The sequence below is a fragment of the Panicum virgatum genome, chromosome 5N, assembly GCF_016808335.1.
Source record: "Panicum virgatum strain AP13 chromosome 5N, P.virgatum_v5, whole genome shotgun sequence".
Lineage (NCBI taxonomy): Eukaryota > Viridiplantae > Streptophyta > Magnoliopsida > Poales > Poaceae > Panicum > Panicum virgatum.
The window spans coordinates 67,749,897-67,772,243 of NC_053149.1; the positions used below are offsets into that span (position 1 = coordinate 67,749,897).

At 46.2% G+C, this 22,347-nt stretch overlaps 3 protein-coding genes across 11 annotated transcripts; 2 read left to right on the forward strand and 1 right to left on the reverse strand.

Annotated features, from left to right (window-relative positions):
* The first annotated feature begins 104 nt into the window (after positions 1–104).
* Positions 105–3,201, forward strand: LOC120674222 (proline transporter 1-like). Of its 2 annotated transcripts, XM_039955366.1 has the most exons (9): positions 105–273; positions 414–638; positions 1,228–1,322; positions 1,488–1,674; positions 1,785–1,909; positions 2,121–2,336; positions 2,424–2,654; positions 2,739–2,929; positions 3,029–3,201. In XM_039955366.1, exons 1-8 carry the CDS (start codon positions 159–161, stop codon positions 2,886–2,888), a joined length of 1,344 nt encoding a protein of 447 aa, XP_039811300.1. In that variant the 5' UTR covers positions 105–158; the 3' UTR covers positions 2,889–2,929; positions 3,029–3,201. The 2 variants fall into 2 exon arrangements, with proteins under 2 accessions (XP_039811300.1, XP_039811299.1); XM_039955365.1 differs by having other exon boundaries at positions 2,739–3,135.
* Positions 3,202–7,249: 4,048 nt separating this feature from the next.
* On the forward strand, positions 7,250–16,358 carry LOC120672317 (proline transporter 2-like). 8 transcript variants are annotated; one of them, XR_005674059.1, is made up of 9 exons: positions 7,250–7,431; positions 7,572–7,796; positions 11,343–11,433; positions 13,694–13,740; positions 14,834–14,958; positions 15,046–15,261; positions 15,369–15,578; positions 15,667–15,786; positions 15,991–16,358. XR_005674059.1 is itself a non-coding variant. In XM_039952651.1 (9 exons), the coding sequence occupies exons 1-8, from the start codon at positions 7,317–7,319 to the stop codon at positions 15,698–15,700; spliced, it is 1,053 nt and encodes a 350-aa protein (XP_039808585.1). In that variant the 5' UTR covers positions 7,251–7,316; the 3' UTR covers positions 15,701–15,702; positions 15,991–16,125. The 8 variants fall into 8 exon arrangements, 4 of the variants coding, with proteins under 4 accessions (XP_039808586.1, XP_039808585.1, XP_039808584.1 ...); XR_005674058.1 differs by having other exon boundaries at positions 15,369–15,568; XM_039952651.1 differs by having other exon boundaries at positions 7,251–7,431; positions 15,369–15,568; positions 15,667–15,702; positions 15,991–16,125.
* On the reverse strand, positions 16,313–20,880 carry LOC120672316 (E3 ubiquitin-protein ligase RGLG5-like). The gene is made up of 11 exons (XM_039952648.1): positions 20,206–20,880; positions 19,258–19,342; positions 19,018–19,158; positions 18,821–18,934; positions 18,640–18,737; positions 18,165–18,244; positions 17,900–18,005; positions 17,657–17,784; positions 17,360–17,558; positions 17,164–17,220; positions 16,313–16,969 (listed from the first exon to the last, which is right to left on the reverse strand). The coding sequence occupies exons 1-11, from the start codon at positions 20,506–20,508 to the stop codon at positions 16,889–16,891; spliced, it is 1,392 nt and encodes a 463-aa protein (XP_039808582.1). The 5' UTR covers positions 20,509–20,880; the 3' UTR covers positions 16,313–16,888.
* Between the last annotated feature and the right edge of the window lie 1,467 nt (positions 20,881–22,347).

Sequence of the window (22,347 nt, forward strand, 5' to 3'; positions counted from 1 at the left end):
ATCGGGAATGTGATTCTTTGTTCTGAAAGAAAAGAAACGATAGCTTTGTTAATCATTCGCGAATCGGCTTTTGGGCCTTCTTTGCGTGCTTATGTATATGAGCCATACAGAGTGTAATCCGCGCATCTTTCCTGACCTCTGCAAGCTGAAGAACGCACATGGAAGCAGGTGCCAAGAGAGAAGCAATGGCATCTTCGCTGGGCAGTGAAGCGGATCAAGAGCACAACGGCAGTGGCTACACCATTGCAGCTACTGCTCATGCTGTAGACACAGGTACACATGATCAGCAAGATTTATTTTTAACCTGCTCTTTGAGTAGTAACTGCATGAATCTGTACCAGCATGGAAACCTGCACTAGCTCCTTGGTTCTGAACTACGATTCATTTGGCTGAATTTTGGTCGTTCGCTTCAGACTCATGGCAGCAGGTGGGCCTGCTTCTTGTGACCTCCATCAACTGCGCCTATGTGCTTAGCTTCTCCAACCTCATGCTGGTCCCCTTGGGCTGGGGGTGGGGCATCGCCTGCCTGCTTATCGTCGCCGCCGCTGCGTGGTATGCCAACTGGCTCCTCGCCGGCCTACATGTCATCGACGGCCAGAGGTTCATCCGGTACAGGGACCTCATGGGCTTTGTCTTCGGTAAGTGAGGTTCTTATACATCTCCCTACCTCTAGTCTACTACTGAATTGTGATTATAATCAGGCAGTCTTCACTATACTACAACACTTTGATTAACAATATCTACGAAAATGCATTCCAAATGGAAAAGGAGAGAAAATGTTCTTTGTAATTTATTGGTGAATCTAGTGGCATTATTGTTAAAAAGTTGGCGATGTATGTGGTCTTTTCATAGATTAAATTAGTTAATTTTAGTACACAACCGGATGAACTAGGCAATCATGCAGTATGAATTTGTAAAGATATGGATGCAAGCAGCCATGTTGGTTAAGAATTAAGATCAGAACAACGATGCCTCATCTGTCCTCTAAAATAATTGAGATTTCAAATCGTTGCTCACTTGCGATGCCCACTGATCGTACGAGCTGTACGCATGGATGAAACGTGCATGCGTGCCATGGCACACTGAAAAGGTAGAACAACTGAACTCATTCGTGCACACTGCCCAGCGGCACACCCCGGGAACTCATTCGCGCCATGGCACACTAGCTAGCTCTCTTGGAGTGGACATTCAGCTGACTCCTCATGTTTATGCTTTGTTGTTCTGAAGGCAGGAAAATGTACTACATCACTTGGTTCCTGCAGTTAAGCATCCAGCTTCTCGGAAACATGGGCTTCATTTTACTGGGAGCAAGAGCACTCAAGGTATGCTAATCTGACTACTAAAATTATATCCACTCCCCTGAAATGGAAAATGAGGACGGCCAGATCGATAATCCGATATATGCATGAAGCCTAGTAAAAGCAAGCAGACGAACAGCCAGCATGTCAGTTAGCTCATTGATCTCGCTCCGTGATTATATTGACCAGGCGATCAATGCGGGACTCAGCCACTCCCCTGCCAGGCTGCAGTGGTTCGTCCCTGGAACCGGAACCGTCTTCTTCGCCTTCTCCTACCTCGTGCCGACGATCTCGGCCATGCGGAAATGGCTCGCGATGTCCGCCGCGATGACGGTAGCTTATGACGTCACCCTGCTGGCCATCCTGGTGAAAGATGGTAATAACCGTGCAGGCCTGGTTTTTTTTCTTTTTTAAAAGGTTAAGTAACACAGTGCTTGAGGTCATTTGTCGTGTTGTTGCTTGAATTGATCATTCTCCAAATTACAGGGAAATCGAGCAGGCAAAAGGACTACGGCGTCCATGGGAGCCCAGCGGAGAAGGCGTTCAACGCGCTGGGCGCCGTCGCCGCCATCCTCGTCTGCAACACGTCCGGGCTGCTCCCGGAGATACAGGTCTGGACTCTGGATCGATCGACCTCTTTTGTCAATGTCTACTAGCCGGAACTTTTTCCTTATTCTAAAAAAAGGCTCCCGTCGAGCGCTCAAATCCGTGCGGCGACGGCGACGTGCACGCCGACCGACGCGTGTGGCTGGAGGTGGCTGTGGTTGCCCGTGACCTTGTCGCGACGGTGGTTGACGCTTTACATGTGCCGTTTGGTTTCAGTCGACGGTGCGGGAGCCGGCGGTGCGCGGCATGCGGCGGGCGCTGCTGCTGCAGTACACCGCCGGCGCCGCCGCCTACTACGGCGTCAGCGTGGCGGGGTACTGGGCGTACGGGTCGGCGGTGTCGGAGTACCTCCCCAACGAGCTCGGCGGCCCGCGGTGGGCCGCCGTGCTCATCAACGCCACCGCCTTCCTCCAGAGCGTCGTCTCCCAACACGTGCGTACGCTTCTTTTTCCTACGCCGGGGGGAATCCACCAGCTAGCTGACCGGAGCTGCTCCGGTGTGGTTTGCCGTCGTGTGCAGCTGTTCGCGGTGCCGATCCACGAGGCCATGGACACGCGGCTGCAGCGGCTGGAGGAGGGCATGTTCTCCCGGTACAACCTGACGCGCCGCTTCTTCGCGCGGGGGCTCATGTTCGGCTTCAACATCTTCGTCACCGCGCTGTTCCCCTTCATGGGCGACTTCGTCAACCTCTTCGGCTCCTTCGCTCTCGTGCCGCTCACCTTCATGTTCCCCAGCATGGTCGTGCTCAAGGTAGTGCTAGCCTGAGTGGCTTTAATCAATTTGTCTGAATTGCTTGTAGCAGAATAATGGCTGGTGAATTTGATGGTGTTGCAGATCAAAGGGAAGAGTGGTGGGAGATGGAGCAGGCTCTGGCACTGGGGCGTCATCGTTTTCTCCTCGGTTCTCTGCATCGCCACCACCGCCGCCGCAGTTCGTTTGATCTTCAACAATGCCAGGATCTACCACTTCTTCGCCGACATGTAGGGGAGTGAAGACACGACGATGGAAGAGATACTATTAACATGGTGCGGCATTTTAGGTTATCGGCTTATCGCCTCTTAGAAGGTGTTTAGGTTTATGAATTGGATGATCAATTATCTTCTCACTCCTTTCATCTTTGTTAGGTTTGAGTGGAATAATGGTCAGCTCATTCTTGACAAATGTATGATTAGGATGACGCGGATCCTTAAACAAAACACCTTCTATATGAAAGATGAACTTTTCGGCAGCACATGCATGCGTGGTTCTTACAAGGACCAAGAATAATGCACCATAATGGATTGATGGGTTCATAGGAGATTAGTCATTGTGATAAACGTGTACCACTGCTTTTGTGCTTTTATTTTTATGAAGAATCTAATGCGACCTTTGGACACAAAATATGCATGTCATCATAATGCTAAGTCCATATCATATTTCGATGTTGAAATCTTAAGAATTAACTTGATTTGCCAAGAGAATCGAATTGGTCGGGGAACGGATTTCAGCCACGCTCGCAGTGGTGAGCTTGGAAGCTAAGTTTTAGGGGTTCCACGAACGCTCATATAGCATGTATCTGAGAAAAATCTATGGGACCTATATGTATATTGTATACGAAGAATATTAAAAAAAACAAAGATGGCTCTCTCCAGATATTGTGGTGTTTCAATCTTTGTATCAATTTTATTTATTTTTATATCCCCTCCTCTACTGGTACGTCTAGTCAGCACCACCCCTTTGTTGTTACATGAGAGTGGCTTAGAGCCATTTGGTGTGGCTCCAGCTCCGCCGACAACTCATGCGGGAGCCACACCAAACGGCCAGCTTGTTGGAGCGCTTCTGACGCCCTGGTTGGAAGAGATGGAGTCGTTTTACCGTGCGAACAGGCGGAGCAAAACATGTACCTCCACCTGCTACAGCTCTGGAGCGGAGCTCTCCCAAACAAGGTCTCATGGTAGTACGCAAAGCCTACCATCAAACACTGCACATAAGCAACCCACCGAATCAAACAACTTGCACAAGTCCATATCCATTAAAAAAATCACATTTACAAACTTTTATTTCATAACCTCGTGATGGATTATTCATACAGCGGGAACAAGAAGAGTATTACTGTTATAACCCATTTTTTAAAACTTGGATTTTACGATCATGGCACTTAAACATTATATACTGAAAATCAAAATGAGAGCCATTTAGAAAGTAATACTCTCCCTCGGATTTCTAATAATTTTCGTTTTGAGATGTGTGTGGTCAGCATTTTTTAATATTGACCATCAATATCTCTTTGAATATTTTAAATTATTAGCTTTTGCAAAATAGTATGGCCACGTCATCTTCAACGGTACTTTCAAAATATTGCGCATTTACAATATTTTGAATCTTACTATTACTAATTGGAGGCTCTTTTGGAACCACCACATGAAGCCACATAGGATTCTAGGTGGACACTCTAAAAAATAGACACATTGTTCGGCTGGAACATTCCCGGCTGGTATAGGCTGATTGTGCTGGAGAAACCAGCCCAACTGTTCGGCAAGTTCAGTGCAGCCGTTCGGCTGGTGGATATAGAGCAGCTAGCCTCGGCATCCACCACCCCCTTGCGCTTATGTATGTGTGATGGTGCACCAAAAATTGAATTTAATTTGTACTGCAGACGCAGCTGGGCTGCTTCCGGCTGCATGGCTGCTGGCCGCCTGATTCCGGCTGGAGCAGCTCCAGCCCATACCAGCCGGAAATGGTCCAGCCGAACACGGTGAGAGAAACCCTATAAATTCTCACAAAAATTTGAAACATCCAGCTATCAATCCAACAACTCTAATTATAATAACCATCGGATCTGTTATTTTTTCTAATAAATTACCCACCTCTACCATTATGAAAATAAAATTAAGTAACCCCCTAAACATATATCTAAATTACCCACATCTACCATTATAAAAAGAATCTAAAGTAACCCCTAATCTTTGTGTAAATTACCCACCTATACCATTATAAAATAATACAAATACACCCTAAATTTGTATATAAATTATCCAATGATGTTATTTTTGTTACAAGTTAAATTACTCTTAAATCTGAATTTAAATTATATAATTTTAATGAAGTATTAAGGTGCACCAATATAAAATTCTAAATTACTATTTCTATCATTATTAATGTATTATTTATATTACTAACTACGATATATGTCACCATATATTCATGTATGATGAAAGAGATAAGAATATCAATTCACAAACAAATAGTTCAACTAAATATACATCAAATATATATGGAGGTGTGATACAAAATAAAATCTATTGTAACTAGATAATGACGAATATATATTTTAGAGTATGTTTTAGAATATTTAATAGATGAAAAAGGACGTGAGATAGATAATTAAAATTATTGACCTCATGTTTATATTAATTTTTATTAGCCCGTGCGGAAGCACGAGTTGATAGACTAGTGTGCTTAATAGTATTAATTTGTGATCAAAGTAATGTTTTAGGGATCTTATTGCTTCCTAATAAAATGACAATTATTTGAAGACTAATGAGAGTAGTAACTGCTATTTCTTGGTTTGCGCCACAAAACCAAAGAGGCGGACGGCGGTTGAAGACGCCAAGTCGTGGAGGCACGGGCGTCGGTCTCGGGACTGACGGAGTTGATGGGCGTCGGGCGGCGTCTAGGGCCGTCAGGAGGCCGAGGCGGGAACGACGTCTAGGGCCACGGCGTGGAGGCGGGAATCTTCCCGTGCGTGAGGTTTTGGCGGTTTTCTCAAAACCGGCCACCTACCCGGGTTTCGCGGACCCTCCAAAACCGCGGACCGGATCTTCGTCGACGTGGCGGCATCGCAGCAAAGACTTCGAGTCGAAGAAAGAAGCTCCGCCGTCGATCGAGGCTGTACAGCAGGGTGCTGCTGACCCGACCGGTCTGACCGGTCCCCTGGACCGGTCTGACCGGTCTGGCCGCAGCAGCCGGGTATAAATACCCCCACCAGCCCGTGGCTGGTTGAGTCTCTTGAGTCTTTTGTTTTCTCTGTTCGGACCAGCCGAGGTCTGGGAAATTACCACGAACCAGCTTTACGAGGTGCTGGCTGTTCGGACCACGCCGCTCCAGGTGACCCAGCACGAGGCTAACGCCAAGGCCGTCAATACCTTGTTCGCTGGCGTTTCTCGTGCGGAGTTCTCACGTGTCCAGGGTTTTCAGGAAGCCCACAAAATTTGGACGTGCCTTGAGAACTACCACGAGGGTACACTTCAGGTGAAGGCCAGACTGTTCGAGACTCACCGGCGTGAGTACGAGAACTTCACACAGGAGCCGGGTGAGAGCATTGGCCTGATGTTCAGTCGTTTTCAGTCGATTGTGAACAAGGTCAATGCGAACAGATCTGCTGGTGCCCTTGAGTACACAGAGCACGAGAAGGCTCTCAAGTTGCTCTACGCACTTGACCGCTCTGTGTGGGATCTCAAGATGAACACGATCATTGAGTCTGCAGGCTCTGAGACTCTAACCGTGAATGAGCTTTTCAGCAAGCTCAAGGCCACGGAGGTGGATAACTAGACACGAGCCAAGCTCAATGGTGCCCCTCCTTCCAAGAGCGTTGCTCTTGTGACTGGCACAGGTGGATCGAGCTCTAACGCTAACTCTGCTCTTGGCTTTTCTCTTGTCTCTTTGCCTTCTGTTTCAGAAGAGCAACTGGAGACGCTAGGCGACGACGACTTGTGCCTCCTCATCAGCAAGTTCCAGCGCGTCTACCACAATAGGTAGAGGAAGAAGAACCCCGGGTGCTACAACTACGGTGATCTGAACCACTTCATCGCCGATTTCCCCAAGAAGTCCGGCGGTGGCCAGAACAACTCCTTCGACTACTACCGCGACCGCGACGAGGGAGGCTCCAACAAGGAGCGTCGGCGCCACAAGCACCGCAGTCATGACCAGGGAGGACGCTTCGACAAGGAGTCGCTCAAGAAGCGCTTCCAGTACAAGGCCAAGAAGCGAGAGAAGGCCTTCCTGGCGCAGCTCAGCGACCTCGACAAGAGCTCCGAATATATATTTTAGAGTATGTGTTAGAATATTTAATAGATGAAAAAGGACGTGAGATAGATAATTAAAATTATTGACCTCATGTTTATATTAATTTTTATTAGCCCGTGCGGAAGCACGAGTGGATAGACTAGTGTGCTTAATAGTATTAATTTGTGATCAAAGTAATGTTTTAGGGATCTTATTGCTTCCTAATAAAATGACAATTATTTGAAGACTAATGAGAGTAGTAACTGCTATTATCGGGAATGTGATTCTTTGTTCTGAAAGAAAAGAAACGATAGCTTTGTTAATCATTCGCGAATCGGCTTTTGGGCCTTCTTTGCGTGCTTATGTATATGAGCCATACAGAGTGTAATCCGCGCATCTTTCCTGACCTCTGCAAGCTGAAGAACGCACATGGAAGCAGGTGCCAAGAGAGAAGCAATGGCATCTTCGCTGGGCAGTGAAGCGGATCAAGAGCACAACGGCAGTGGCTACACCATTGCAGCTACTGCTCATGCTGTAGACACAGGTACACATGATCAGCAAGATTTATTTTTAACCTGCTCTTTGAGTAGTAACTGCATGAATCTGTACCAGCATGGAAACCTGCACTAGCTCCTTGGTTCTGAACTACGATTCATTTGGCTGAATTTTGGTCGTTCGCTTCAGACTCATGGCAGCAGGTGGGCCTGCTTCTTGTGACCTCCATCAACTGCGCCTATGTGCTTAGCTTCTCCAACCTCATGCTGGCCCCCTTGGGCTGGGGGTGGGGCATCGCCTGCCTGCTTATCGTCGCCGCCGCTGCGTGGTATGCCAACTGGCTCCTCGCCGGCCTACATGTCATCGACGGCCAGAGGTTCATCCGGTACAGGGACCTCATGGGCTTTGTCTTCGGTAAGTGAGGTTCTTATACATCTCCCTACCTCTAGTCTACTACTGAATTGTGATTATAATCAGGCAGTCTTCACTATACTACAACACTTTGATTAACAATATCTACGAAAATGCATTCCAAATGGTAAAGGAGAGAAAATGTTCTTTGTAATTTCTTGGTGAATCTAGTGGCATTATTGTTAAAAAGTTGGCGATGTATGTGGTCTACTTTTCATATGGATGCAAGCAGCCATGTTGGTTAAGAATTAAGATCAGAACAACGATGCCTCATCTGTCCTCTAAAATAATTGAGATTTCAAATCGTTGCTCACTTGCGATGCCCACTGATCGTACGAGCTGTACGCATGGATGAAACGGCGTGCGTACCATGGCACACTGAAAAGGTGTAACTGAACTCATTCGTGCACACTGCACAGCGGCACCCCGGCCGGGAATTCATTTGTCACAGCCCAAGAAAAAAAAAGAGAAATAAATTTCCCTCGCCGGGTCCACCTGTCAGCCACCCTTCTCCTCCTCCCTGCTCTGTTACGCGGCGCGCACGCGTCGCCCCGTCGCCGGCGTCCATCCTCGCACCACGCGCCGGCCATCCTCGCATGCCGTGTCGCCTCTTCACTCTTCCCCTCGCCCTCTCCTTATCCGCGCCCGACCGGCCCCCTTCTCCCCGCAAACCCTAGCCCCAAATCCCCCATTGTTGTCGCAGCTTGAGCTCCGTGGCTGTCGCCGTTTCGCCTCCTCCGGTGCGTGCCGTGCCAATTTCTCGCACGGGGAGCTCCCTCTCACCCTCCTCCTCCGATTCCGGCGCTCACCCGGCCTTGGGCCTTGCTGTGCAGGGCCGCCGCCGCTCGCCTCGGTCCGCCGCTGCCCAACGCCGCCGCGCCGCCCGTCCGTCGCCGCTCCTCGCCTGCGCCACCGCAGGTGAGGCTCGCCGCCGCCTCCTCCTCATCCCCATGCGCGCCTCCCCCGGCCTGCTCCGGCCTCGCCTCGCCTCACCGCGCCGCCTCGCGCCGCCGCCGCCGTCGCCCCGCGCGCGCCTTGCCTTGACCCCGGCTGGGTGGGCCGCTGGCCCGTGGGCCCCGCTTGTCGGCCTCTGGGCCGGCTCTGCGGGGTGGATCTAGCAATTTTGCTAGGATTGGTGATATTTATTTTGTTTGCAATCTTGCAAAATCCATAGAAATTCGTGTATAATTCCAAAAAATGTGAAACTTGTTTTGTTGGATTCCTCTAGCTTAGATATACTCATGAAAAATATTTTTTTGTATGTTACTTTGTTGTAGATTTATCTATAGTTTTATCTTGCAAAAGTGAGTTTAATGCTTATTTATTTGTGTATTGCTCTAAAAATTTCAAACTAAATTTTGTTATACTCCTTGTGAGGTGTAGTTTTCAGTGGTTCAACTTTTTCACATGCTTCCTTGCTGTTTATCAAAGTTTTAGCTTGTTTTCTTATGCTTTGTCTGAAAATGGTTTAATATAGAACTTTTTACTGGAAAGTGAGAAAATAGTAAAACCAGTTTTGTTAGCTTTTTTTCATTTCTAGTATCTAAGATAATTTTCTTGGATTTGTTTAGTTAAGTTTGTATGCATTTTCTGATTTACCTTTTTTAGAGTGGCTGAAAACTAATATATTTATGATTACTTATAGGAAAATCCTTTTACTGAAAATCTAATTTTCATGAGTTCCTTATAATGTTCTCTGCATGCTCATTTTATTTCATGATTTCTTCTTGTTGTTTAGTTCATTTCTTAATTCTTGCATCGCATTCATGCATTATAGTGACCGAACCGTCGGAGGTCGAACCCGTGGAGCCCACCGAGTCCGTGGAGCCTGAACCCGGAATCCCGTTCGTGGTCGAGCCCGAAGTTAACTAAGGCAAGCAGCTAAGCATGATTCCTTACTCCTATTTAATCTGAGTTAGTTAGTTACATCACCGGGTAATATGGGGTTATTTTAGTATGTACGTATTGCATTTTGGGTACCTACTCTCTTGCATTACCCTTTCTTGAATTGTTATCCATGTCCTTGTCACTTGTTAGTCAGTTAATAACTTAAACTGACTAGATGCTTAGCCCTGCTTAGAATACTCATTTTCTTGCTCGAAAGGAATGGTTTGGAGTATCACACTTACCTGATTATCCTTGATCGCACTTGAGCGTCCGGGGCAAGTGGAATGCAGTATCGAGATTCAAGCGGAATGGTAGGGCCTAGAGAATAGAGTCACATGGGCATAGTCCGCTTGAATCGTTTAAGGACCGTCCGTGGATGACGTTGGTTTTGAGCAACTTTCCGTGCTACCACATATCCAATATAATGGTATAGATGAGCCAATTATCTTCTTTGACTTGATCATTGATGTGCAGTCCTAGATACGTGGCTACGGGCTATGCAGAGAGGCTTAGTGTGTTCCCAGGTGGATCTATGTGTAGAAAAGTTTAGAGATGTCCCTGGTGGAACTAAATCTCTACTCGTAAGCTAGGTGTGAGGTTCAATGATCGAGCCTTGTTGGGAACGGCTGACGCGAGTATCCCCTTATCCAACTCTGGCCGGTTGGATGAGTCGCATGGTCCTCGCGTCGTGTGGGTAAAGTAGTACACCCTTGCAAGGTTTTAATCAATTCGAATTGCCGCGCTCTCGGTTATGAGCAAGCTCCTTATCCCATGAATTCCTCGTAGAATTTCGATTATGATGGGAATGGTTCATGTTACAGCTATGATCAGTTATAGATTATATTACTCTCTTAATCAATTAAAATTGTTTGGGGTTGGACAAGATTAATTAATTCTGATAGGTGATAATGTAGGGAGCTAATGCTTATGCAATAATTACTAAACCTTAAAGCTTTTACTTGAGCCATTGCATGATCCTTGTACATGTAATCGCGTAAGTCTTGCGAGTACCTTTTGTACTCAGGTTGCTTTCTAAACCTAGTTGCAGGTGAGCCGGAAGTGGTGTTCGGCCACTTCTACCCCGCTGATCCAAACGCGGGGGAAGAGTAGGTCGTGGTGGTTGTAATGATGTCCTTGAGCAATGCATCATTACTTTAGTAAGTCTTTATCGTAATCGAGTTTCGTGAGAGCATGTAAATGCAATAAACTTTATGTTTCTGTTTAATATGACTTTCGTGAGCCCAAGTCCTGTAAGTGAAGCTTGAAACTCACCTATATTGAACTTGTAATATTAAGATTCTAACTCTATTTTTGTAAAACTGTTCTTTGTGGATTATTGACGATGTATTCGATTATAAACGGTATGTGCATATGCTGATTCTGGACGTATGTTGGAGCACATACCGGGACTACCGGATTTGATATTATTTTGGATGAATGACGTATCGGTTATTCGTGTCTCTAGAAGTGGGATAACACGTGGCACGCTTTTCGGCAAGCACGTGTTAACTCTCATCTGGATGATAATGACCGGCGATTCGTTTAAAATAGTATCAAATTGTGCAGTTCTCACATCATTGGTGCGATGGCACACTAGCTACCTCTCTTGGAGTGGACATTCAGATGACTCCTCACGTTTATGCTTTGTTGTTCTGAAGGCAGGAAAATGTACTACATCACTTGGTTCCTGCAGTTCAGCATCCAGCTTCTCGGAAACATGGGCTTTATTTTACTGGGAGCAAGAGCACTCAAGGTATGCTAATCTGACTACTAAAATTATATCCACTCCCCTGAAATGGAAAATGAGGACGGCCAGATCGATAATCCGATATATGCATGAAGCCTAGTAAAAGCCAGCAGACGAACAGCTAGCATGTCTGCATGATTGATTAGCCCCATCATCAGTTAGCTCATTGATCTCGCATTCTCGCTCCGTGATTATATTAACCAGGCGATCAACGCGGAACTCAGCCACTCCCCTGCCAGGCTCTAGTGGTTCGTCCCTGGAACCGGAACCGTCTTCTTCGCCTTCTCCTACCTCGTGCCGACGATCTCGGCCATGCGGAAATGGCTCGCAATGTCCGCTGCGATGACGGTAGTCACTACCGGAAACCGGTCATACGCCGAGTGTCAGAGGGTTTGCTGAGTGCAAAAATACAGGCACTCGGCAAACTGCCCTTTTGCCGAGTGAGGAAAGTTTGCCGAGTGTCCACCAGGGAGCACTCGGCAAACCACGCGTTTGCCGAGTGTCTACTAGTGGGCACTCGACAAACCGCCTCACCCCACGATGCCCGTTGACGGCACTGTGCTTGCCGTGATGTTTGCCGAGTGTCCCACGTTAGACACTCGGCAAATACACTTCTATGCCGAGTGCCACATTGTGACACTCGGCAAATCTTTAACAAAACTTTTTCTTCCACCTTTCAAACTTTTGTGTCTGTTCCCACACGACAAGATTCACTACATATTAAAATTTCGTATATTTTCCTAATGTTTTTTATATTTGGTCAATTTCTTTCATTAAAAGACTATTTTTGGAAAAATTCAAAGTTGTACTGCATGTTTTTGGAATAATGTACTATAATGAATGGAAAATTGATATTCATATTACTGAGTCAATTTTGAGTCACTGTCAAAGATTTGAAAGGAAAAATAGAATATCTTGTACATGAAATATGACCACGAACATATGGCTAAATAGATTTTAAATTCTATAAAAAGCAAATGAAGTCTGAAAATTATGAGATTTGTCATGATACCATAATATCATATGTGGATAGTGTAATAAAAAACTGAGAAGGTTTTGCAAAAGTTTTGACATATGTAACTTACGAAATGAGGCATCTCCGAAGAAGTTCCATAGACAAGAGATGATTCATTTAGATTTTGAGTAACAATGATGATCGAATTGGAATTTGAATTTAAAATTTTTTGTATAGGCAATAGACAAGATGAAATGTTTGTTGTTAAATTTTGGATATTTTTGGAATCCGTTTGATAATTTTAAATTTTTTTTGCCACTACACTATGCAATTGAAGTAATTTGAATTTGAACTAATAGTGCATGAAATAATGAAATTTTCGACGCATCAATAGGAACTATTCAGTGAAATTGAAAAGGCATTTTAATGAAAAAGTCGAACAAATTTATTCAAACACATATTCAATTAGAATAATTAGTTGAAATAAAATACATTTGAGGTATACGTTTGCATGAAATAATGGTTTTTATATAGTAAAAACATGAAATAGTAATTTCTAAGTTATTTGGCTAGGTATTTTTGAAATTATATTAAGAGAAATTAAGTGAAAAAGATTTGAAAAATAAAAGAAAAAATACATTTGCCGAGTGTGCCAGATCTAAACACTCGGAAGTGCCGAGTGTCGGCACAAAGCACCACACACACACACGGACACACCACATCGCTGCTGCTTGCCTGCCTGCTCCCGCTCGCCACCGTGCCGCCGCTCCTCGTCCGCGCCACCGCGCCGGCCCGCCTCCGCCTCAGCCTGCGCTCGCCCCCGCGCCGGACCGCCTGCGCTCGCCCCCGCGGCCGGACCACTTGCGCTCGCCACCGCCGCCCGCCATGGCCGCCGGGTGAGCTTCCTCCTCAACGCCGCCTGCGCTCACCACCGCGCCCGTCCCCGCGCCCCTCGCCCCTCGCCCCGGCAGGCCGGCTGGGTGCCCCCGTGCCTCCGCTTCCGGGGGAGGAGGAGGATGAGGAGGAGGGGGGAGGAGCAGTCCGCTCCGCGTCCGCATCGGATTCATCCGCCCGCGCTCTGCTCTGCCCCGACTGCGCCCGCCGCCCGACGGCCTGCTCCCGTGCCCGCGCGCCGGTGCCTGTACCTCCTCCCTTCCCGGCTGCATCTCGGCCAGCGCTCGGACCTCCTCCCCTTCCTCTTACTGCGACACCATCGCCGGCAACCTGTTTGACCAAATCCCTTGCCTTCCCTGTTTCATTCAGTTGGTCTCTCTGGGTTAATAATATTCATGTCTTTCACTTCATTCGCAGATTGGGATGTTCAGAACTGGAGGAATCCCAGCACTACCGTCTAAATGGTTAGGCCCATCACAAATTGAGGCACGCGTTTAAACTACGTTTGCCACAAATTTCTTGCCTTTTTCATGGATGGTCCATACTGCATACCTTTTGGACTCTGTCTTGCACCTATATAGCTCGAGATATTATTGTTGACACGCTAGCCTGAAATAGCCTGTCGAAATAATGCTTGCGCTGTCTGTGTTGTTTGGCTGGTGGTTATGATTTTGGCGTCGCAGCAAAGTATATCACACTATGCTGTCTGAAATAGTGGTTATAATTCATCTATGCTGTTCGACATTATATCATACTATGACAGTGGCTGTGTATCAAAGATCTCTTCAAGTAAACCACTTTACGACAAAATCATAATGAATTAATGTACTCTTTGTTTTTATGGAACATCATAGGGATCTTCTTGCAGTGCTAGTTGTCAGTTACTCTTTGTTTTTGTGGCTGTGTATCATACTCTTTGTTTTTGTGGCTGTGTTCCTGTCTATGTATGGTCATCTGAAATTTCTCATATTCATCTGAAATAATAACTTTGGATTAATGTAGAGTATAGTGATCTCAAATAACTTCTGTACATATATCTATGTATGGTCTTTTGATTGGTTTAAAAAATTGTAATCATGGATGCAGATTTGTGTTTGTAAATATATATTTTTTAGCTCTTTTATCTCTTTGCCGAGTGTCTTGGTCTTGACACTCGGCAAACCTCCCTCCGTTACTGTTAATTGATGTCGCCCCTAACTTTTTTTTGCCGAGAGCCAACTCAGCACTCGGCAAAGGGTTTGCCGAGTGTCTGATAAAAAGCACTCGGCAAACTCGGCTTTGCCGAGTCTTTGGTTGCCGTGTGGTGTTTGCCGGGGGCGGCACTCAGCAAACCCTTTGCCGAGTGCAATTAGGGCTTTGCCGAGTGCCGTAGGCACTCGGCAAATACGCGAAACCCGGTAGTGAGTTTATGACGTCACCCTGCTGGCCATCCTGGTGAAAGATGGTAATAACCGTGCGGGCCTGTTTTTTTCTTTTTAAAAGGTTAATTAACACAGTGTTTGAGCCTTTAGGTCATTTGTTGTGTCTTGCTTGAATTGATCATTCTCCAAATTACAGGGAAATCGAGCAGGCAAAAGGACTACGGCGTCCATGGGAGCCCAGCGGAGAAGGCGTTCAACGCGCTGGGCGCCGTCACTGCCATCCTCGTCTGCAACGCGTCCGGGATGCTCACGGAGATACAGGTGATCTCCATCTGTTCCATTACAGGCAGGTGATGTAGGTAGGCTAGCTCCGACAACCCTTTTCGTAACTGTATTTGGTTTCAGTAGTCGACGCTGCGGTCGCCGGCGGTGCGCAACATGCGGCCGGCGCTGGCGGTGCAGTACACCGCTGGCGCCGCGGCCTACTACGGCGTCAGCGCGGCGGGGTACTGGGCGTACGGGTCGGCGGTGTCGGAGTACCTCCCCGACGAGCTCAGCGGGCCGAGGTGGGCCGTCGTGCTCCTCAACGCCGCCGCCTTCCTGCAGAGCGTCGTCTCGCAGCACGTACGTATAGTAACGTGCAGCCGCGCGAACCTTAGCTAACTGGTGGATCAGTGATTCAGTGGATGGCCTATCATGGATGTGTGCGTGTCTCGGTTTGTGGCACGCAGATGTTCACGGCGCCGGTGCACGAGGCGCTGGACACGCGGCTGCAGCGGCTGCACGAGGGCACGTCCTCCCGTTACAACCTCACGCGTCGCCTCTGCGCGCGGGGGCTCGTCCTGGGCTTCAACGTCTTCGTCGCCGCGCTGTTCCCCTTCATGGGCGACTTTGTCAACCTCTTCGGCTCCTTCGCGCTCGTCCCGCTCACGTTTGGCCTCGTTTGTTTAACTCGTGCTATTCCATTTTACAAAAAGAATCTCGCATGCATGGTGTACTAAACGAAGTCTATTTGCAAAACCTTTTCAGGGATGAGTGTAACTTTTCGCGACGAATCAAATGACGGCAATTAATCGATAATTTTCTACAGTGATGCTACAGTAACTATCCTCTAATCGCTCGGTCAAAGGCCTCATTAGATTCTTCAAGGTCACTAGCGCAAGGGTTCTTAAGTTGGTTTTGTAATCTGACTTTGTTTGATACCGTAATTAGTGGTCAAAATGTCACTATTTACTACCACGCTGCAAACCAAACGGGGCCGAGCATGATCGTCCTCAAGGCATGTAGTCCCCACAGCTCTAGCTGGCACTGGCAGCCGTATTTGTTTAATCTGATGGTGGATTGCTGGTGCAGATAAATGGGAAGGGCGGCAAGAGATGGAGCAGGATCTGGCACTGGGGCATCATCGCCGTCTCCACGGTTCTCGGCATCGCCACCACTGCCGCCGCTGTCCGTTTGATCTTCCACAACGCCAGGGTTTACAACTTCTTCGCCGACATGTAACGGCACCAAACCAAAGAGGCAAAGAGCGCAGGGTGCAACAGGTTCAGGTGCCTCATGCTAGCCATAGCTCGTATACTAGATACCCAGCTGGCACAACATCCATGGACGCTGCACAATTTCATGCCGGTTCATTACAAGAAAAAGCCCAACTGACATCATCAAACTCTCGATCTGTTGTAACACAGCAATCAGGTTCGCCAGTTTATAACTTCGCATTACATGAAATTTATGTTTGATTTTTTTTACAACACGCAACAAATAAAGTTAACAAATTTGGGACGAACAAAAAGGTACCAGAACAAAGAATCCCCTAAACGCTGATGTCAGAAGACCAGAAAAGAACGAATATCCATATGTACAAGTCGTCGGTTGAGCAACCACACAGTTAGTGCCATTGCCCAACACGCAATAGCAAAACACACCACCAACTCTTTTTTTTTTGTATTTTCCCTCTTTCTTCTATTTTGTGTTTTCCCCATTGCTTTGGAAATAGCCCTTGATAAATTCTGAAACCCACTGCCTATTGCACTGTGTTCGGATCATTCCTGGTGGGTATCAATACTGGGACAACCCTGCTCCATCTTGGAGCGCTGGATCAGCGGCCCTGCAGTCCTCGGCCTAAATTGGTCCATGGTGGAGAGGCCTCCCTGGACGGATTGCAAATGGGTGGTGCTGTCCCGGTCTCGGGGCGTGACGCAGGGTGGCTCCAGTATACCACCCATTTTGCAATGATCCAAACCACCACTTGCTAGTATAGCTTTATCCTTGTGGTGATGGGAATGCGACAGATCGGGCACGACTGGAGACTCTGTCCACAGTCACAGCAGGTCTGCGAAGAAAATGTTTTGTTAGGATGGATATGAAGCTGACGTCTCAACACACTTCCACAACCGAAAATGACTCGAGCAACCAGGCACTAGTCTATTAGATATCATAAGAAAAATGGCACTGGCAGGTATACTGGTTTTCATTAAAAAGAAAAGGTACAGATTCACTGTACCGCAAGAAAGGAAAGGGATTCACCTGGTGTCCACAGCCAAATGCCATGTCTTTGGGGTTCACAAGGCAGATAGGGCAGACCTACAGATGCATTTAGATGATCAGATATAAATGCTACGTAAATGCCTCTATTCAGAAAAACTTTAACTCAGAGATCAAGCAGAAATCCTTTCTTAAAAAAAAAGATAAAGCAGAAAAGAAGGAGCACACGGGGTTGTACCTGGTTGTCGTAAGTGGACGTAGGCGCAGCTGGGGTGGCGCTATGTGGATTTTCGTAGTGAGGATACGGTGATGAGGATGATGAACTCTGTGGGTAGGTGGTTGGCTTACTAAAGCTTTTAGACGAATAGGAATAAGCATCATCGATTCCAGCAGGAGGCGGCAGAGGAACCCTGTCAGGAGACTTGAAAGAGCGACGACTGCTCGCAACATGTTGATACAAGTCAGTATGTAATTAAAAACGAAAAAAAATCAAACTGAGTACTGTGATGTACATTCAAGGGGGTGAAAGGCGTACCCTAAAATTCCTAATTCCACGGTTGCTTTATATTGTTGTGGTATCTCCATCAATGCAGAAAGAGCAAATGCAGCCTCTTTCCTTGATTGTGGCATGTTCTTGGACATTATCTCCGAGAAATTCACAAACTAGAGAAGTAACAGATTTCCAGTGTTAGGAAGCAGGAGTTTATCATTTATCATCTCAAAATTACGAGCAGATTTTGAAGTGAAACCAATCCTCAGGTATGACACATCAACTTACTTGGAAATTGTCAAAAGCTCGAGCAGGAATGTTGTCATCAAATTCCTTCATCATGTCCCAGGGGCCATCACCAACTCCTACTAACACGATGGACAAAGGCAGTTCACTGGATAAAAGAAAATGAAACAATCAGCAGCGCCCATGACACATCGGACTTCGTAAATTTTGTAAACTTGAAGTAGTTGTATCTGTAACTAAAAGCCAGAGTGCATTCAGTATGGGCACAACGAAACAAGATAATGAGCGACATTTATGCATGTCTTACCTGGCCTTCACAATGGCATCAACAGTCTTCTGCTCTTGCGAACTTAGCTGTCCAGATGCAGTATCTACACTCCGCGTAACCTGAGTTATTATATAAGCTAATTAGTGAACAGAAAGGAAATATTCGAATTCCAACATACATACGACAGTTCAAAACACACAGGCAGCAGATAGTACACATTAATACGTAACTTTAACAAAACACACAATTGTATTCTATTTGTTGTTTCATGTATTGACATGCTGGATTTGCATAGCAATATCAGGTCAAGGAAAAACAGCATTTTGCAGTAGCAATGCAACAGTGAGTCTAATTTATATATTTATATATATATATATATATATATATATATATATATATATATATATATATATATATATATATATATATATATATATTAAAACCACTGCTCATATCATAATTCACAACCATGGAATTACTTGCAGCATCACAACAAGAAAAGTAAACATGGTACCTGCCCATCGGCAATTATCAATAGAACATGGTATTGGCCACCACTTTGCTCCACAATGGTCATAGCCATCTCAATAATTGGTGCAAAGGATGTTGGTCCTGTTCAGAATCATTTTCAAAAAGATGAATTAGCACACATGCCCAATGCAGTTAAATGGCTGAACAGGGCAATAGCAACTTACCAGCTAAGCGCAAATGTGGTACAATTTCCCTATATCGATGCAGAGCTTCTGAGAAACCATTGCATGGTCTCTCGACAGGATAAAAACAGAAGACATCTTGATCATGTGTTGATGCTGAAAAAAATAAGTGTACAGTTGAATTAGGTTGTAGAGAAATTATGAAATAGTGCAGTAAGTCAAATATTAAAATTCATTACCATCTCCAAATCCAAAGCATGGGATCAAATTGTCTTCATCAAATTTTGATAGTGTCTGCCCTACAATTGAGATGGCTTGTTCATAAGGATTTGGTGAGCTGCTAATGTGATGTAAACTACGTCCATGGAAGGAGAATTTCCCTGATAATGAAAAATAGATCATTAGCATCGGTAAGCGAGGCATTGCACCGAACTATTGCATTAAGCAATAAAACAAACAAATAGTCCGTAAGCGCTAACCTGTCCACTCATTGCTCTTTGTGAAATCAATGCCGACAATAAGATTCGACGATTCAAGCCCAGCTTGAGCTAGGGCATCAGTAACCTGCAAAAGGGAAAGGTTTGATCTTCAGAAAGACAGTTCAGAGGAGTAACAGTAGCATAACTGAATTTAGTATGTGCCTAAAACTTGCACTAATGGAACATAATAAATCTTTCATCAATAAACGATCAATTACAGCAGTGACTTTTAATAAGGTGTAGCCCGCATTACAATAATTAGATATGGAGGGTGGATGTAAAGGGTTAATCCCAGAGTAGAAAATTGTGAAAAATATGTGATGTGTCAAGAGGTCGATTATATAACTTCCATGAGCCCAGCTACTACTTTGTCCGGCGCATAGCCATTAACTCATGACAGTCTGGCCAGTTTGGCGAGAAGAAAACCAGGCAATCAGACAACTCAGCAACTCTAACCAAACACAGCAGCAAGCCAAAGGCTGGTGCTCCCGATAATGCCAAGTTGCCAACCTTGCAGAAAAATATTGTGTATTTTTCCAATGAGCTGTGGTCACAAAGTCGTCTATCTACTTTCGTGTGCATGAATCCTTCATCAACAGTATCTATCGTTGACCACCATTTAACCCGTCATCCCAATCTGAATTTGCGCTACATGAAATCGGCTGACCCACGACGGAGCCATTCTAATCTCCTTACATTTCAATTCATTGTAGATTGAGGAACTACGGAGGAGGAGAAACCAGCCATGGTCTCCAAACTTGGTTGCAAGATGGAAAAATACTGAGGACTTCTGAGATCTAGACCAAGGCCTCTGCGAGCCAGCGGCGAGTTCAAATCGATCCGATTCACCGCGCTGCCACTAACTAAGATCCAACCAACATCCAAACAGAAGACATAGAGACGCAGCTGCTGCTACGATTCACCAAGGACAAATAATCGCAGGCGTACCTGATCCACCGAGTGGTAATCGTCGGCAATCCGCGAGTACCGGCGGTCCAGCTGCCGCGGCTTCGCGGCCGGCGGCGCCGGGGCAGCGGCGGGGGGCTGGTACGCCGGGGCCGGGTACGGGGCGGCGTACCCTCCTCCCTGCTGCGGCGCGGCGTAGTAGCCCGCGCTCGGGTCCTGGCAGTAGTAGCCTCCATACTGCGGCGGCGGCGGCCCCGCCGGCTGGCCAAAGGAGCGCGAGCGGCCGTACCCCCGCCCGTGGCTGCTCCCGTCCCGTGGGCTGCTCCTCGACGAGCTTCCCCCCATGGCTCCCCGGTCGGTCTAGTGGGATCCCGCGTTGAAACGTCGAAGGAGTACGAAGAAGAGGCAACCGCTGTTCGGGGTATTTGTGCAGGAGGCTGAGCAGCTGTGACAACGGCGGCGGCGGAGACCAGACCAGGTGTGGGAAAGCGGCGAAGCTACCGCGGCCGCCGCCTCGCGAGCGGTTGTGAAGCGAGCGCGACGCGACGCGCGGCGAGGCTTCGCGTCTCCTTCCTCCGGCGGCCGCGCACGGCACGGGTCCACCGTGTGGATTTGCGAGGGGGGCAGAAGCAGAGCCGCAGGCGCTGAGCTGGTCTCCTTGGCTGATCTGCGAGAGTTTTTTGTGAGCTGGTCTCCTTGGCTCACGGGTCACGCCATCACGGGCAGCTTGCAGCCGGGGTTAATATACGGGCCTCTCGGTGGGACCACCCCGGCCAACAGGAAAAAAAAGTTAACCCACGAAGCTCCCGACTTGCCTGCGTGGAAAAGCGCGACAGCTTTGGGGCACTGAATGTGGGCCCATGTGCGCGTAGCACGTGCGGTGGAAAAAAAAGAGAAGGAGGTTTCCATCGTTTTTATATTTTGGGCTTGTTTCTTGCTAATTTGAAGTACTAAATGAAGTCTATTTATAAAACTTTTTGCACAGATGAGTTGTAAATCGCGAGACGAATTTAATGATGCTAATTAATTTATGATTAATTTATAATTAGCGGATGGTAACTGTCGCATTACTGTTGCAAATCATAAATTAAATAGGCTCATTAGATTTGTCTCGCGATTTACAGCCCATCCATAAAAAAAATTTATAAATAGATTTTATTTAGTACTCTATGTGTCAAAACATTCGATGTGATATTTTTTGTTTACGAGATTTACTGTTAAAGATCTAAACAGGACCTTTGTACCACGGAGCAGCAGAGCTTTGCGTGTCTCGGATCTTGGAGAAAAACTGCGCAACTGCAGCGGCATCTTTCACGAAAAAAATCTTCATGCGGTGCGTTTGGTTGAGATCACGAAAATTTTTTCACAAAAAGACGAATGCATGTATGGAGTATTAAACGAAATTTATTTGCGAAATTTTTTCACGGATGTGTGTACTTTTCAAAACAAATCTAATGACGATAATTAATCTATGATTTGCTACAGTGATGCTATAATAATTATTCTCTAATCGTACGGTCAAAGACCTCGTTAGATTGGTTTTGTGAATTTACCAAAAATTTTACAGGTGGTTTTGTAATTAGACTTTATTTAATACTTTAAATTAGTGATCAAAGGTCAGCCCAATCCAAACACGGCCATGGTGTAACCCCGGAGAGCCTGGATTGGTGGTTAGGCCATCCACTGAGAGACGAGAATGTTTCTGTGGGAATTTGTCATGATTTCCTCGCGTAGTTTACGCCCCACTGTGTTTGATCGTTCCAATGATTACATCGGATCCTTTCGGTAACAGGCTGATGCATCATGGTTTATGTGCAATGTCTGATTGGTGCTTAATGTGGGGGGAAATCACGGGGCTAGTAGTATTTCATTCAAATTCTTCCAAAAAATAACCACTATTTCATTCAGTGCGTGTGGAATGTCCCATGGCAAAAGAGTATGATGGCGATAAAAGTAAACCAAATACTTTTTTTTTCTAGTTGCAAAGCAAACAACTGGCTTACACCTTCCTAAAAAAACAACTGGTTTACACGCATCGACGATAATTCATTTTGGATAAAATGGTTTACACTGGCAACTAAAATGACGAAAATTCGCTCGACTCGATAATCATCTAGTCCCTTTCTTTTGTAGTTTTGTGTGAGGTAAAATACCAACCAACAAGATGATATGTTTTCTTTTCCG